The sequence below is a fragment of the Plectrocnemia conspersa genome, unplaced genomic scaffold (genome assembly GCF_051122295.1).
Source record: "Plectrocnemia conspersa isolate PC_06_02 unplaced genomic scaffold, ASM5112229v1 ptg000001l, whole genome shotgun sequence".
Lineage (NCBI taxonomy): Eukaryota > Metazoa > Arthropoda > Insecta > Trichoptera > Polycentropodidae > Plectrocnemia > Plectrocnemia conspersa.
Genome location: NW_028277165.1, coordinates 21,371,208 through 21,387,197, shown reverse-complemented (window position 1 = coordinate 21,387,197; position 15,990 = coordinate 21,371,208). Strand labels below are relative to the sequence as shown.

Here is a 15,990-nt window from a genome sequence, read left to right as displayed (position 1 = left end):
AAAACAAAAAAATCAGAAACTTCATTTCAAACAATATAATACATGTTTTTATGAGGCGTGTATTGTGAGATACATTCCCTTTCGCTCGCTCGTGTCAATTAACACGCGAGCGAGCGAAAGGGAATGTATCTCACCGTACGTGTCTGGTTTTTATTTGATTCGATTTAGTATGTTCCAAAAAGGAGTATAATAATTTTAAATAGCTATGATTAGATTTATCATATTTCAAGTATCATTAAATTTAATTTATAGTAAATTAATAACAATATGCAATAAGTGATGATCTTAAGAAATTCGAGAATTCTATGTCTATTAATACAATTAAATAAAACAAAAATCTGTACTTACATGTCTCTCTTCAGCTGAACTGAGTCCTGCATTTTATTATTTTAATTTTATGGCAGCCATATTATTCAGGATCACATTAACGCACAGCACCGTCGATTTTTCCGCAACCATAAACCATTTTACAATCATTAGCACGCCGCGCGTTTAATTTTTAATGAACGCCGCGGAATATTTAACCGTTTTATGTAGTATGTGTATATAATATGGCAAACGACCGCAAATCAATGCGAATTGCACAAATCGAAAATTTTATAGTGCACAAACACAATCACGAGCACATAAAACACGCAGTTTTTTCATTTGATGCACAGAGGCGCCGCGTGAAGGGAAGAAATAGACAGCCGGACGAGAAGTGGAAGATCAGCCGAAGATGAACATGAAAAAAATAAACATTAGATTAGTAAAATGCACGATACATAATTAAAATATTTTTCAATAGTAATATTAAAACATATTTGTGGTTATAATATCACAAAGAAATCTCTTGTGTATAATTAAATATTTATATCAAATCTGACTCTGAGTTTTATATTATATATACGCAATTTCCTCACAAATTTACAATCTCGATTGAATGAAACACGTTTTATTAATAGCCTGTTTTTTTCTACAATGTAAATATTTTCTTTGATCAAAAATTTTAAAGCAAATCTGCTAAATACTTTGTTTACCATTGAAAATTTACTGTGTAGTAAATAGAACAAAAACTTCATATAACCCGTATTTTTTTAATTATTCCACAATAAGAACGGCGTTTTTGTGTAAATTGATTAATACATCAAACGACTAAAAATATTTATTCCAGAGCCTTTGATTCAATATTATATATTACAATTGTATTGTACATAAATATGTATAATCCTTTCAAGAAAAAGGCATTTATATTTTTTTACAATCGTATTAATAAAAAAAAAACAATTCCTTGAATAGTGTAAAAATTCAATTGAAAACTAATCACAGCACTATATACATACATATATGTATATACATATGTATGTACATATATGTATATACATATATATAAAAAAAAATAGTTTTGCCAATTATTTTTCAACTTTTAACTCGTATTGTACTGAAATTGTATATATTATTAAAAATAGTGATTCTTCTTGAGAAAAACTTACAGATTTCTCAAGAATTTTCATATAGCCTTGTTTTGTTAAAAATTAAATTTGTACAAATATATTTTAATGTTTTACAACAACTGCTTAAACAAGAGTGAGTATGTGCCTGAAGTTTGAAAATATGCATGCTTTCTTGGAAACTTTTAATAGCGGTAGAAGTATTTGAATAAAAAAATTGTTTCAATTTTCTCAACTACTCTAATCTTAATCTAAGAACTACATTAATAATCAGATAAGAAGAAACCGCTCCGCGTGAGAATCGGCAGATTACAAAAATGTATGGGGGCTATTACGCCATAAAATTTTCCTGTTGAACTAAAATATCATTTTTTTGATAACACAAAGAGCTTTTATATCTTTATCTTGTTCGAAATATGAAAACGGCTGTTATTGATCATTTACTACTAGATTTGGGTATAAGGTAGCCCAAAATTCCTTCGTAATCTATTGAAGTCGATTGATCCGTTCTGGTCCTTAAAATACATACATATTAAGTATATAATATTGAAGTTTGTTCTCTTGAATCAATAATAAAAATCTTAATAAAATATATGTATTACATATATTATTTACTTATCAAAATTTTTCGAGAATTCAGAGAAATGAAAATGAGAATCCTCATTTCTCAAGAAAAAAAAATAGAGAAACTAGAATCCTAATTTAATCAGTATTTGCTACCTTAATACAGTTTAAAATTAAATGTAACAGGTGACAGGACCTTCAGAAAATTAAATATAAAATGACCCCGTGGCATTCTTGCAAATTTAATTAATTAAATTAAAGTATTCGATAATTGCCATTCCTAGCGCGTAATAAAAGAATTAACTGCACACATTCCAACCGCGTTCAAGGGTCAAACGACTGCCATTTGGCAACCCTTATAAAACGGCAAAGGGTCGGTCGATTTAACCGTAAAATATCGGTTAAATTTAGCATTGCCAATAAAACACCCTCGTTAAAAATTTCAGTACAAATGCGGATTGAAACCGATGTCATGCACGTCTGAAATTATATGAAAATGTGGCAAATATTGCACTCAATATATTTTGATTTATGTAATTTAAATTAATATTTAATAACTCGTAAGAGGTCATAAGCATAACAATGCTTGATTTATATAAAAAATAAAAATGTTGACAACCCCTAGACGAGTCGTTCGATAAGTGCGAAAAAAGTAGAGCGCAACAAATTATGAAGTCGCTAGTATCAAGGGCGGCGAGGGTGAATATCCTTCGAGTGCTCTCTGGGACACTCCAACCGTGGAGCTCTGCCAGTACACACTCGTATTCAGTACACCGTAAGTATGTACTGCATATGTATAAATGTATAGTATTTTTTGTGATCGATTCTGAACCCTTGACCTTTCGATGGATTGAAATTTCGCGGCATTGTCACCCCAATAATAAAAATGTCAACCATTGTTTTTTTTTTCGTGCGTTCAGATTTCGTGTGTGAAGCTCGTCAGCCACTTGTAACCCTTCATCAAACAACTGTTACATTTATAACCCCCAAACAACCCTCGGGCGGCTATGGGGGTGCGTTTAAAGGGCACTCAAAATTCAATAAATAATCTCAACGAACGACTTTCTATGTATGTTTTATGAATAAAACAAATATGACGCGTCAAATTGAGGCATTATTTTAGGAACGGGTTAAAATTAGTAATATTTATTTATAAAGCTAGTGGTTCATAATATTTTAAGCATAAAAATAGATAAAGCAATATTTCATATTTATTTTTATATCACATATTTATTTTTGAAACGACGTATATTGAAAATATCAATATATTTATACCATAAAACAGAAAATAAATGAGTCTGTCTGTCATAAAAACTCAACAGTTACAATGTGACATTTGCTCATGACATTCTGGCTGCTATTTATAAATTAAATGTACTATTTTCAACCTTCAAGTTAAAAGTTGAGCTGAACAGCGACGTGCTGAAGACCGATTACGCGCTACTGCGATATGAGACTGATAATTAACTAAAAAATTCTATACCGGATATTATTCCTAAAAATGCGAAAATTAGAACCTAAACTTATTTTTTAAGCCATCATAACTTTTTAATTAATTAATATTGTACCGTCAAATTTAAAATAAAGTTTTGTAATGATCGTTATTTATATTCACAATACTAAAATCAGTAAAAATGAATTACAGTTTTAGAACTTTCGTTAGGTCAAGTCCAAAATAAAGCCAACTCATCTCTCAGATGAAGTAAGATAAGCAAAAGAAGAAGTACAATCAGATGTCGCAACTCGCATATTGCTCCATAGTTTGATTGCAATTCGATATTACACAATATTAAAAAAATATGATAGCTACCCTTACCGATATTACTACAGACTTTTAATATAAGAGTATTGGACAAAGTATATTCAAACCGAATTTTGGTCAATAGGAAGGCGCAACATTACTTCGAAAGAAATAAAATCGTGTCGGCGCCGTTTACAGTGGGAACACTCGGTACGAGTGTAGCTCACTGTTCGCGCCTGATAAGTATACTCTTGAGCCATTTATATTTTATGTTTATAATTATTAAACTATTTATGATTATATAAATTAGTTAAATTAAATATAAAACGCGGCTCTCACGACTGTTTTAAATAATACTATAAATAAAAAATATTACCTCATGCAGTTTACTGGTTGTAAAAAATACAACAGCAATTCTGAATTTTTTGTATGATATAAGTACAACCAAATTACTAAATTGTCATTTTAATATCAGTTGGATATTGATATTTCAATAACTAAAGGGGAAAATACCCCCATCGTCGTTCCAATCTAGCATGCAGCAATCAACACTTCAAAAGTACGGCGAAACAAATCAACCGACCAACTTTTCGACATCTGCCCCACAACTAAACCAATTTGGCTCCATTCGATTATAACGAACACACACACATACATATTCTGTAAAAATCGAATCGAAATCCGACCCCGCATGCTATCTACAAAATAAAAATTGGAACATGTCAACGAGGCGCATACCTAGCTACCAGCATCTCAGTTAAAAATGGACAATAAAAAGCTCTAGCGACCCTCAAACCCAACCCGCTCCCAAAGGCAAAAGTCAAATAACAAGTAATCACAGCATCCGAGAGAGGGTCGTCGGTTTTGGGGTTGAGGGGTCCGCAGCCCGTAATAGACACATAACGGCCCCATTAAAAAGTGCGACCGGGGAGAGCGAGAGCCCGAAATGTCCGCATTAATAAAATTGAATGAAACGCCGTAGGGTAATCAAGTGTCACTTTGGGGGAGAGAACGGCGTTGGACCCCTAGACGCTCGTTGGAGCGAGAGAGAGAAGGAGCACTTCTGTCATCGGGCCATTATCGTATTTTAGTGCGTTGATTTGTTTGAAGGTTTTTAAACCCTTCCTTAGTATAACACCCCCCTCCCACCTTCATCCTACCCCTTTCGGAAAATAATTAAATGATAATAGTCACTAGAGGACAAAATGACATTTTGGAAGAACTTTAGGTTTCAACACCTAGTGGTAACACAATTAAATCGTTAAAATTGGGATGAAATGGTAGTGAGATATACATATGTAAACAGTGTAATATCCCTTTTATTTTGTATTTTGGGCTTGACCTAACGAAAGTTCTAAAACCATAATTAGTGTAAGACACTTTAGAGCAGCATATAATTTTACTAGCGCCTATCAGTTAAATTATATTTTCGCTAGTAAAAATATATTATATATCTACTGGTGAAAATGTATTTAGACTTCACTAGTGAAAATATAACTTTACTGAAAAATACACATTCATTGTAACATTTATACATCGCATGTAAATAAATAATTATTATTATGTAAATGTATACATTACTACACATGGAAAAATTGAAATCATATAATTTCACTAGCACCAGATAAAATATATTTTAACTGCTAAAAATATATATCTACCGGCGAAAATGTATTTCGATATGATTTTACTATAATGACATATTTAAAAAAATATTTTCGGGATAGAACTCGAGAATTTCTAGTTTAGAATCAAGTGTTTTGTATTTCATTAAAATTCATAGTATTTAACCCTTTTAGTGCCAAGTGAAATTAGGCGGTGGATGCTAAGAATGCCAAGCATTTTTTGGCAAATATAGATGCTTTTATAAATATATTTAAAAAAATTTTTTTTATAATTTTACAAAGAAATGAACACCCGCGTCCTAGCTGCATTCATGTCGTCGTTCGTAAGCGAATACGGCATTCAAACGGTTAATTAAATGATATGCATTCAAGGAGGCAAATGCCCCCACCTTCCCCCCTCCCCAATGACGTCCCTTGTTCATAACTAGCCGGATTTGTATATTATTAGATCGATGTTTTCTTAAGCAATATAGCGTATTGTCAATGACAGTTATATGGATATTTAAAATGCCAGTTGACCTATAAATTCTAGATATAATTAGTTGTGCAAATTTCAATACGTCAGAGCTCACCCTTTGATAGTTTACGTTACATAATATGCAAAAATATAGAATATTTAGATAATAATTTTTAAAAGGCGAGGATAAAATATTTTCCCCATTGACGCGCCGCCACTGCTCGTCTCTCAGTCGAGCACTCGAGTCTCGACTACGCCCGTGTGGAGTGTGTCGCCACCGCAGGAGGCCGAGACTACACCCCTGTTTGCCCCCTTGTTGTAGCGACACACCTCGATCGTGTAACGGCAATTCAAACTACACCCCTGCGCTCTTTGAGAGCGTATCACACAACAATATACGTTACCAGCCGCCCGCCCTTTTCATTACTCGAGCAATAATAAATTAACACCCCAAGTAATTTAAAACAAACATTCCACGCCATACGTACGATACGTACTGCGAAGCACAAGTCTAGGAATAATAGTAAAGCGACCGCTGCGTATTCTCAAATTGACGATATGGGCGGGGGAGCATTAAAGTGAAACCATAATTTTCACACGCCAGATTTGCCATTTTAAACATAATTGAAAAAAAAACTAATAACGTAATTAGCATTAGATTTTGTGGGAACAGTGATTATTGAGATATTCGTTTCATTGAATTGAAGATTTTATTTTTAAGATCAAGCTTTGGACACTTACTGAGTACTATTAAATAACACATAATTGTTAAATTATGAATAAAATATAAGATAATAATCATTACTATTTTATAATTATGATGTATATCACAATGAAATTTTCATATCATCATGAGAACCTTGAGGACGGGAAGGTGAAACATGTGTGTTTTATCAAAAATGGGTCAATAGCTCGAGAATGCCATTGTGTCTTACATTATACCCTCGATACACATTTATTTAGCTTTGTATAGTACCTTTATATTTTTTTCGCAAAATAAATATCGCGAATCGACATAATAGATGAACGATCGTGCTCACGCATAAGCCTCGCAATACCCGCGGCGAACTCGAGCGAATAAAAGCACTTTATTGTTTCGTCGAAAGAAAAGAAACGATACATCATATTCTGACGAGTGCTTTAATCCGATCGATAGATGTTCATCACGAACGTCATGACACACACTAAATATAAGTATATGTTTAATATTAATAAGTGGAAAATTTAATTCAATAAGCACTTTCGCGTAGTAATTAAATAATTAACCGCGAGTCCGTCGCAATTCGCCGACTTTCCTCTTCCGTTTGTCATTTCGTAGCTCTGACAGCCTCGGGGGGCTCCGGGGCCCCCGAGAGGGCAAACAGCGACAATTGCGCCCCTTTTTTCGCTCGACACGGCTCTGTCGCGTTCCTTCATCCGTTTTCCGGTTGCGCGAAGCTTTTCCGCGCCGGAAAATTCTGGCCGAGTCACCGTTGAAATTCTCACGGAAGCACACAGTTGAAAAGGTATTTTAAATAAAGTAACTGCACTGTGTTTGATTCGTTTTTACCGTATTCCATAGTTGAATATTTCATGAGCAGTATTTTGGTGGATGCTTGGAGATAATATCTTATGAAACGAATAAAACAGATGATATTCAGTGCTACTTGGAATTTTTCTTGTAAATACTTTCAGACTAGCTCATTACAAGCAAAATCCTTATAACCCTTTTGTTGCCGAAATCAGATATATCAGCATTTGTAACTTCAGCAATAATCATTGAATCTGGTGGTATCAATAAAGATAGAAATTTAGAGTATGGTAAGGAAAATAACACGTTTTCTTAAAATATATTTGTTTTATTATGTACTACATAATTATTTAGATAGTATGCCTAAAAAAATCAGCAAATAAAGAGATAAATACCAGGTGAGAGGTAAAAATATAGTGTTACTTTCGTTTCACAGGCGTTTCATGTTATCATGTGTATGATCAGTATTTCATGGAATTTAGACTTTGCAAACACCTATGCTAGAGACCGTTATGTCGTAATGACGATTATGACCTTCATAACAATTTTTATATCTTTAACCCTTTGAGTAGTGAGTATTCATAAACACCTAGGAGTAAGTTAATTTTACGTATTTTTCCATAATTTTTTTTGTTGTTTTTATTTATCATTATTTATATTGCATTTACATATAGTAAATTATAGAAAAGAATCAGCGTTTCTCAACGTGTACTTAATTGCTTTGATTTATTTTACTACTTTTTTGAATTAGTGTTTTTAAATAATTGATTTAAACACTTCTACATTAAATTTTGTTAATTTTTTTTTTATATTAATTCATTTTTTTCTAAATTTATATATTTTGTTTTGTTCATTTTTTTTTCTATAAGAAACATTTACATCAAATTCAACTCATAAATAAAATATTATATAAATATAATGAAAGATCGACCGCCGTACATGTACGGCGATACTGTATTATCTATATTTTATGACTTCGTATAATTAGCCACCTATAAGGATAATTGGTTTAAATTTTGCGTTTTAGACATTCAGTCTAATATGTTCAAAATGCGGTCACACAAGCCGCAAAATGCAAAAGTTTAACTTCGCGGCTTTTGAATGAGATAAGCTCGCGCGCAACACGTATTTCGACTTTTCTCCATTACATACGATAAGCAAACGAAGCACCGTTACCACTAACTAGGGCTCTCAATTATTTGCAGTTATAAACTATTCGAATATTGATTAAAAAATGGATGAAATATTCGAATATATTAGTATTTTTGAATTGTGCGAATTGCTTACCAGTGAGGGTGTCAAAAAGTAAAGGCTTAATATATTATTACATACTTTTTGATCAGGGACGTCGTTTCAGCTTTTTTAAATCACTGCGATTGAATTAATTCAACAAGATTGTTGGAACATTTTAAATTCACAATTTTATCAAATTTATTGTATCTACAATAGCTAATAATGTTTTGAACGAATTTGATATACATAAAGAGCAGATCGAAATAAATTGAAAGAAATTAAAAGATTGAAATAAAATCTTCGCATCTTGATACAACAAATACAAAAACATAGCACGAACTTAACAAAAGGTTGCGACGCGCACCTGTTTTACTGCACAAATTAAACGATAAAAAAGTGGGCCTTTCCAAAGCTTTATTTCTTTCAACGAACGAATTCTGCGAATTTCGGTCATAATAGATACCGTTTTTTTAAAGACGTAAAAGCATATTTTTATTGAGAAGATTTGACGGTTTCACGATCGTAAACTGACAATACAAATTGAAATTTAGTATTTTTTTATTACATTATACGCAATAAAGGCGGTGGAGTTGAAATGGAAAGTCTTTGAAATCAGAGTCTTCGCTGGCGTGTCGAGTTGTATTAATGTCGGCTGTGTTTTCGGTGGAAAAGCTGGGATCATTGCTCACGCGTTAAGAGAAACAGTACTCGGGACAGATGTATTATTAGGTGATCCGTGCAACATTTACAATTATTAACACAAATATTTGCTCGCGAGATTTATCTTATATTGTGTTGTAAATATACCCAACTTTCTAGACGGGTTGATCTCTCTTTTCGTTTGTTCGAATGGTCGTTATGGTGAACAAATTGTGCAGGTGGTTGAAACCCCCATAGTGATCAACGGTCAGATTTATTATTTATATTTATATTTATACCAAAGTAAAAACTACCACGCGTCTCTTAAACGTGAAACCCGTTTTAATTAGACCCTCTTTCTCCTCGCTCCCGGCAATTCGCTTTACAACCGTATTACAATTGCGATAATGTTGTGTTTAAAGTGTTGAGCGCCACTGGCAGAGGAGAGGGTAGGTAGTAGGTGGCACAAAGACCACTCTCAGAAGTGGAAGTACATAGTGGCGCGGCGAAGATGAAAACATTCCCTCGTTACCCGAGGGTGACAAATGAGTGCAGCGGGGTGGCACCGCGGGAGGTCAGCTGCTAGGGGGTGGTGGTAGTTTTGTTCCTTTATTTAAAAAAAAGAATAATAAAGAAACGAGATACAAATTGGTGCCTGAGACCCTGTCCGCTTTGAATGTATTAAAATTTTAATCAAAGCTCCAAGCTGAGAAGCTAAAGCCGACACTTCCGTGATCTGTGTAGTCTTATTGTTTAAATTATCAACGGATCAGAGTAACTTAATGTTTTACACTACAATCAACAGACTTTTCCAAATGAACTGATTTTACTAATATACTAACTAGCACGAATTGCTTTTCTATAGGGCAATATTCTTTGGATACACCTATGCATTTTCATTTCTCGACTTAACTTCTCAAATTTATCGCGAATTCTAGAAAAATGTTGATGAATGAAAAATTGTATGCAATATAGTGAAGTATTGCAGATACAAAAAACCATGCCATCTAAAGTAGAATCAAGTAGCCTCGTTTTTTTATGTTAAAAAAAATTCGACCATAGAAAAATGCTGAAATGACGTCCTTGTTTCCAGAAGCTAAACTAGTGAAACATAAGTAGCAACTTCCCTCTTGAGACACTTTTTATAAGATTGCTTACTACGTATGATTTTATAGCATATGTATCAGAACAGTAAACAAAGTGGCATTATCAAATATTTTTTTACACTAAAGATATTATTCAAGATTTTTTCATGGCACACCCTGTATGTACATATGTACTCCGGTGATCCCCCTACTAGCCTTGGCGCGAAAGTGTGAGTTTTCCCATTTTTCAGCGTTTTCCTCGGGTTTTTTTCGCGTCGCCGGCAGCCGCGCTTTAGCGTTCTCCAAGTAATTAATATTTCATTCAGCTTAGCGTGACGGCGCGAAGCATCCCCCGTGAAGCGACCCCTCGTGCCGCTGCAGGGGGATGAATAATGGTGCTCGAAATGGAGATGAACTCGGTGGAAATTAAAAATCACAAGTTTATTCCGCCCAAGGAAGAAAATGACGACGCTAAATCGCCGGCCGCAGATGGGACCGCGGCGAAATATGGCCAATTATACTATATCTGGTACACCCTGTGTACCTATGTATATGTATATAATACCCCCCCCCCCCTCTATCGCGCTCATATTTCTGCCGGAATTTCCGCATAACTCACGCGGACAGGGTGGGTGTGACGGGGACGAGAGGATAATCGAAAAATTAATATCTTCATTATCTGGTGATTATCTTCACCATCTACACGCATAGAATCTCAAACTTAATTGACTCATCGTCCACTTTTCAACGACAAAATTTTTCATCGTCCATCTTAAGAAATTTATAAAAAGCAAATTTAAAAATAAAACAACTTATAAAATTATTAAATAATTTTATAAGTTCATAAAATCACACATTTATAAACTAACACAAAAAATATATTTTTTCTATTTACAGTGCTACTAGGAAAAAAATGCTATATATAATTAATATTTGCTATTTATATTAAATATTTGCTACTTACAATATAAAAATATTATTCGCAATTTAAAAATAGTAAATAGGCCCATGATACACTTTTGTCAGGTGCTTTTTGAAAGTCAGTATAGACTACATTGATCTGTATTTTAGAATCGAAGGTTTACTTCACCGTCTTCAAAAGGAATACGAAAAGTTAATGACTGTGGAACGATTCGGACAAAACTTGTGTTGTTGGTCTACTAGCGCTTGCTGACAGTTATTGTGGATATATCTGTGAATAATTATATTAATCAATTTAACAGGAATAAATGACTTATATGCCAAACTTTACAAATTTCCTGTAAATGCTTCTTTCAATTTTATAAAATTGTTGTACACTGGATAATGTTTTTTATTGTCCATTTTTATTGACATTTTATTGAAAAAAAAAAAACAACTAACCCTCAACTTTCAACAACTGTATTCAGCGTATATAGCGCCATGTATAAAATTTGAATACTTTTGTATTTTTATTTATATTCACAGAAACCTCCCCTAGCGCCCGCATACGAAACACGACAGCATTTTAATATTTCTTTCGAAATAAAATAAATATGTTAATAAATACACGCACAGGTCTTGTTCTATAATATTTCTCTCTCGAGGCAAGAAAAACTTCCAGAGCGCATTCTCTTAAAAGTAAAGTAATAAGGGGCCGCGACGAAATTATATGCAAGCACCCTACGGGAAAAAAACAGGGTAATTTCGAATATTAAATAAGTTGGTGCATAAATCAACCAGGGGTATTAATTAAGAAAAAAATATACACAAGGCGGGGACTTCCGATGAGTAATGCGGTCCTTCTTGTTTTTATTAATGGGTGACTTACCGTTGTTGGGTTTTTCGTCAGGCCGGTGGAGGTCTGAACACGATGGGGGTTTCGAAGATAATACTCCGGCGGCTAGGGGGTGATGAGGTCCAGCAGCTAAGCCCAAGAGGGCTCCTGCTGCTGCGGCTGCAGCTGGTGGCGGCAGAGCAGCGTGGGGTAGCAGCGGCACAGGTAAAGGAGGAGCAGGCACTTGTTGTGCGTGCATTTGTTGTAATAGTCGTGGAAGATCAGGCCTTTGTTGCTGTTAAACAAAATAAAAATAATCATTAGTTTACAGTATATTTTAACAGTGGGAGCAAAGTGGCATTGTTTCAAGTACATTTTACCCAAACGACACAATATAGAAAGGATTTAAAATTCTCTAGAAACCGAAGCGCCTCTTATCTGAGATAATCTTCTAAGTAAGCACAGCACCTGATCGCGCCTTGAATAAAATATCATTTGATAAATTAACGAATAAAATTCGCGCTCTCGGTCACCTCTGTCGTCAGAAATCTAGAATGCTTCTCACCGAATCTGCAGCGATGAATGTATGTTTGTATATAAATATAAATATACATAGATGGATTGAAAGACCTCTCTGAGCATAATGGCACAAAAGTGGCGCAGAAACATCCACGTGCCGGTTTCGCGAGGCAAATAGAAGTAGAGAGAGAAAAAACTGGGATATTGTATGATTTATTCAGAAAACTGAAAGATGAAATCCCCACAAGGGGTGGCTCTACGGATATGAGAGCGTAGTTTTGCCGTCTGGGGGCGCAGGCCTCTCGCGGTGTGAAAAGAGAATATTGAATGAGGACGAATCCGTGATGCGAATTCCAGATACGTTTTTTGCATGTATGTATGTGGTGCAGAAGACAACGAGCGTGGTTTGAGAAGCGCATGAATTAAAAAGTGAGGTCTTTGGAGGATAACCACCATCAAGATTTGAGTTGGCAATAATTGTATCTAAAATGCCATTGGAGAATCTATCGTATCAGACTTTCTATTTCATGAAAAACTTGACTGAAAGGTCGTATTAATAAAATCCATAATATATATGAAATGCTTGATAATAGACTAATCTAACTTCACTTAACTTTTATATAGCATTACCACAACATGGGATTATTTATTTATATAAAACACCTAACTTTATGTCGAAGCTTGTATGAGCTCCGTTTGAAACATTAAACTTTTTGAGTGTCTAGAATTTACCCGATGTATAGACGCGTGATAATAATATTGTTGTATTTTATAAAGACAATATATTTTTATATATTGCTACTACTGTACACATATAATCAACAAACTTGAAGAGCAATAATACGGCGCTAATGATTTCATACACTTTTCTTTTAACTCTAGCTTCAAATAGTGTGGTGACATTTTTTTAAAGGAAAACAATGGATTTGAAGTGACATATATTGTAGTAGATCTTTTAGTAGCTATCGCATGACAAACTTGTGCTTCTTAATTCCATACCTTATGAAAACATCTAACAGAATCGTGTCTCGCTCCGTTCCACTCCGCTCGAGGGTTGTTTGATCTAATTTGTCCGTTGACTTTTTAGTCCCAAATAAGCGCCCTTCATTCGAGGGCTCGAATTCGATTCTGCTCAACCCCAACCCCCCCCCCTTCCCACACCTCCCTCGGGGATGCTGTGTTATTTTGAATTTTAAATGACTCGCGAACACCCCGGGACGAAATTGATTGCCCGCTCGCTCCCGAGCCCCGTTTCTTTTTTATCGCTCCCTTCGATTAATCCACCCTTCGGCGGGGGCGGCTTTCTTTTTTAATTTATATTAATTTGCGCGAAAGCCCACCCTGCGCCTCGCGATTGTTTTAAATCTCGCTTTGAGTGATTGTGTCGAAATTCTGTAAGAATTTCATTCACCTTTGTTATAACGGAAAATATTGTCAAGAATCTGTTTTTGAATCTGAATCTTTCTTCACATTGTTAAATGAGTTTTAAATTGGTTTCGAATGAAAAAGATTGACAATCGTATATATGTAATCACATATTAGAACTAACGTAATAAAGAATATTATTGAGTATTTTAAAACTAAATTTAAATAAATAAAATTGGTATCATTTTAATTGAGAAGTATTTTTAAACCAATTTTATGGCAACTTCTTATATTTTTTCATGTATTAAAAAAAAGCCCAAAAATATTTTTGTATTTTATAAAAATATTTTAAAATACGTTCAATTGTAAAACATACACCATCATATTCATAAAAATATATATTTATATTTCACACTTTGCCTGCAAAAAAGCATCTGCACATGGTTACTAAATAGAGCATTCCTTCGAATTCACAATACATAATACACAAAGTGCTGAACTATAAGGATTCTCAGGCGTGTCTCAGTTGGCCTGCAAAAAGGGTCATGAATGTAAAAAAAATCGCCTATCGCTGTGTGCTCCAAAAAAAGTTTTAACCCCTGAACGAAGGGGTCGACGGGGAGTGCAAAAATGCGCAAAAAAAATGGGAGCCGACGTTTAACAAGCAGCAATTACATTATGCTTTCACGGAGCGAGCTCTATCCTCCCCGTTTTTCGCTCCTAGGGGTAGGAGGGTGACGTGATTTAAATTCCAAGCGGTTTCAAGGAAGCCGTTCGAACGTATTATACCTATGTGTGCAGATATCGAGATTAAGCCGTTCCGGGTTACACGAGTTTTTAATTACCACTCTCCCCTTGTGTCCTCTCGCTGTCCGATTTTTATTTATTTTTTGATCGCTCAAAGGAAAATGCCAGACTTAAGAATGCGCTCATAGGCGAGATTAATTGTAGGGCAGCGTATAAATATATGTCTATCTACTATACTAATAGTACGGATAAAGTGCTCGACAATATTTATTCTAAACCCGCACATAAAATTCAGCTGCGCTCAATTAGTAATGCAAGTCTAGAGTGCACCCAAGCATCCACTTCAGACTTTTAAGATATGGACGTGAAATCCAGACATCATTACTACTACCCTTATTTGTATAATAATGTAGGTATGTGTATAATATGATAAAATGTCATTATAGTCGTACTATTGTTATATAATATATATAATAAGTAAACGGTTCAAGTATATAATGTATGTACATATTATACATACATATACATATGTAGTTTTTTCATCGTTCTAAATCAATTAATTAATTAAATTTATGCCATAGCCGAAAATAATAATATCATATGTCAAAAGCGAATCAATCTGCTGTATTTATAATATAGTAAAATAAAACAAAACTAATTTAATTTATAGTACAATAATAAATCATAAGTTTAGAGAAAAAACGTATAATAAATAGTAAAATAAACAAAATATTAAATTGCATTTATAGCTGAAATATTTTAAGCTAGGCTTAACTAAATTATTTTGAACCACTGGATAAAGCCCAAGAAAACCACCTCAAACCTGAATTTGTATTTTTCGTAGAAAACACATTTTTTTATATTATTTTAAGTACATTAAAGAAGCATAAAAATTTTTTTCGTAGAAAAACTTTTTTTGTTATTTTTTTATTTAGTACAGTATAGGAGCATGAAAAATATTCTATGTATTTTTAAATAATATGGTGTACATTGTGATGTAAAAAAAGGTTCCAGTGAAAATATATTTAAAATGGCTTCAAAAACAAGAAATAAATTATTGTACATTGCAATGCGCACTCCTTTGAAAAAGTTAATTGGCTATTGATGTTACTCACAATGTGCTTATTAACTCGAAAATAATGTTTAATTGATTTTTTCTGGTAAAATTTCATCAAACTGGGGATTGAATTTTATCATTTCCTATCATAATGCTAACCTAAAATTGTAATTTTACGTACTTTATCTTTAAAAATGACTTTTCACATACATGTAAGGTAGGTGACCGGAAAATTTCACACAGCGAAAATTCTGAGCATATACTATGTTTATTTTAAGAGTCA

The 15,990-nt window shown here is 33.7% G+C and overlaps 1 protein-coding gene across 7 annotated transcripts in view; it reads right to left on the bottom strand.

Annotated features, from left to right (window-relative positions):
• Window positions 1–15,990, bottom strand: part of LOC148239172 (protein groucho-like) — a 153,116-nt gene that overhangs the window by 16,221 nt on the left and 120,905 nt on the right. For all 7 annotated transcript variants that reach the window (XM_088181971.1, XM_088181942.1, XM_088181981.1 and 4 more), the window contains exons 7-8: window positions 12,074–12,314; window positions 349–374 (exon numbers count right to left, since the gene is read on the bottom strand). In XM_088181971.1, coding sequence (XP_088038097.1) covers window positions 349–374; window positions 12,074–12,314 — 267 coding nt within the window. The remainder of the gene's footprint in view (window positions 1–348; window positions 375–12,073; window positions 12,315–15,990) is intronic.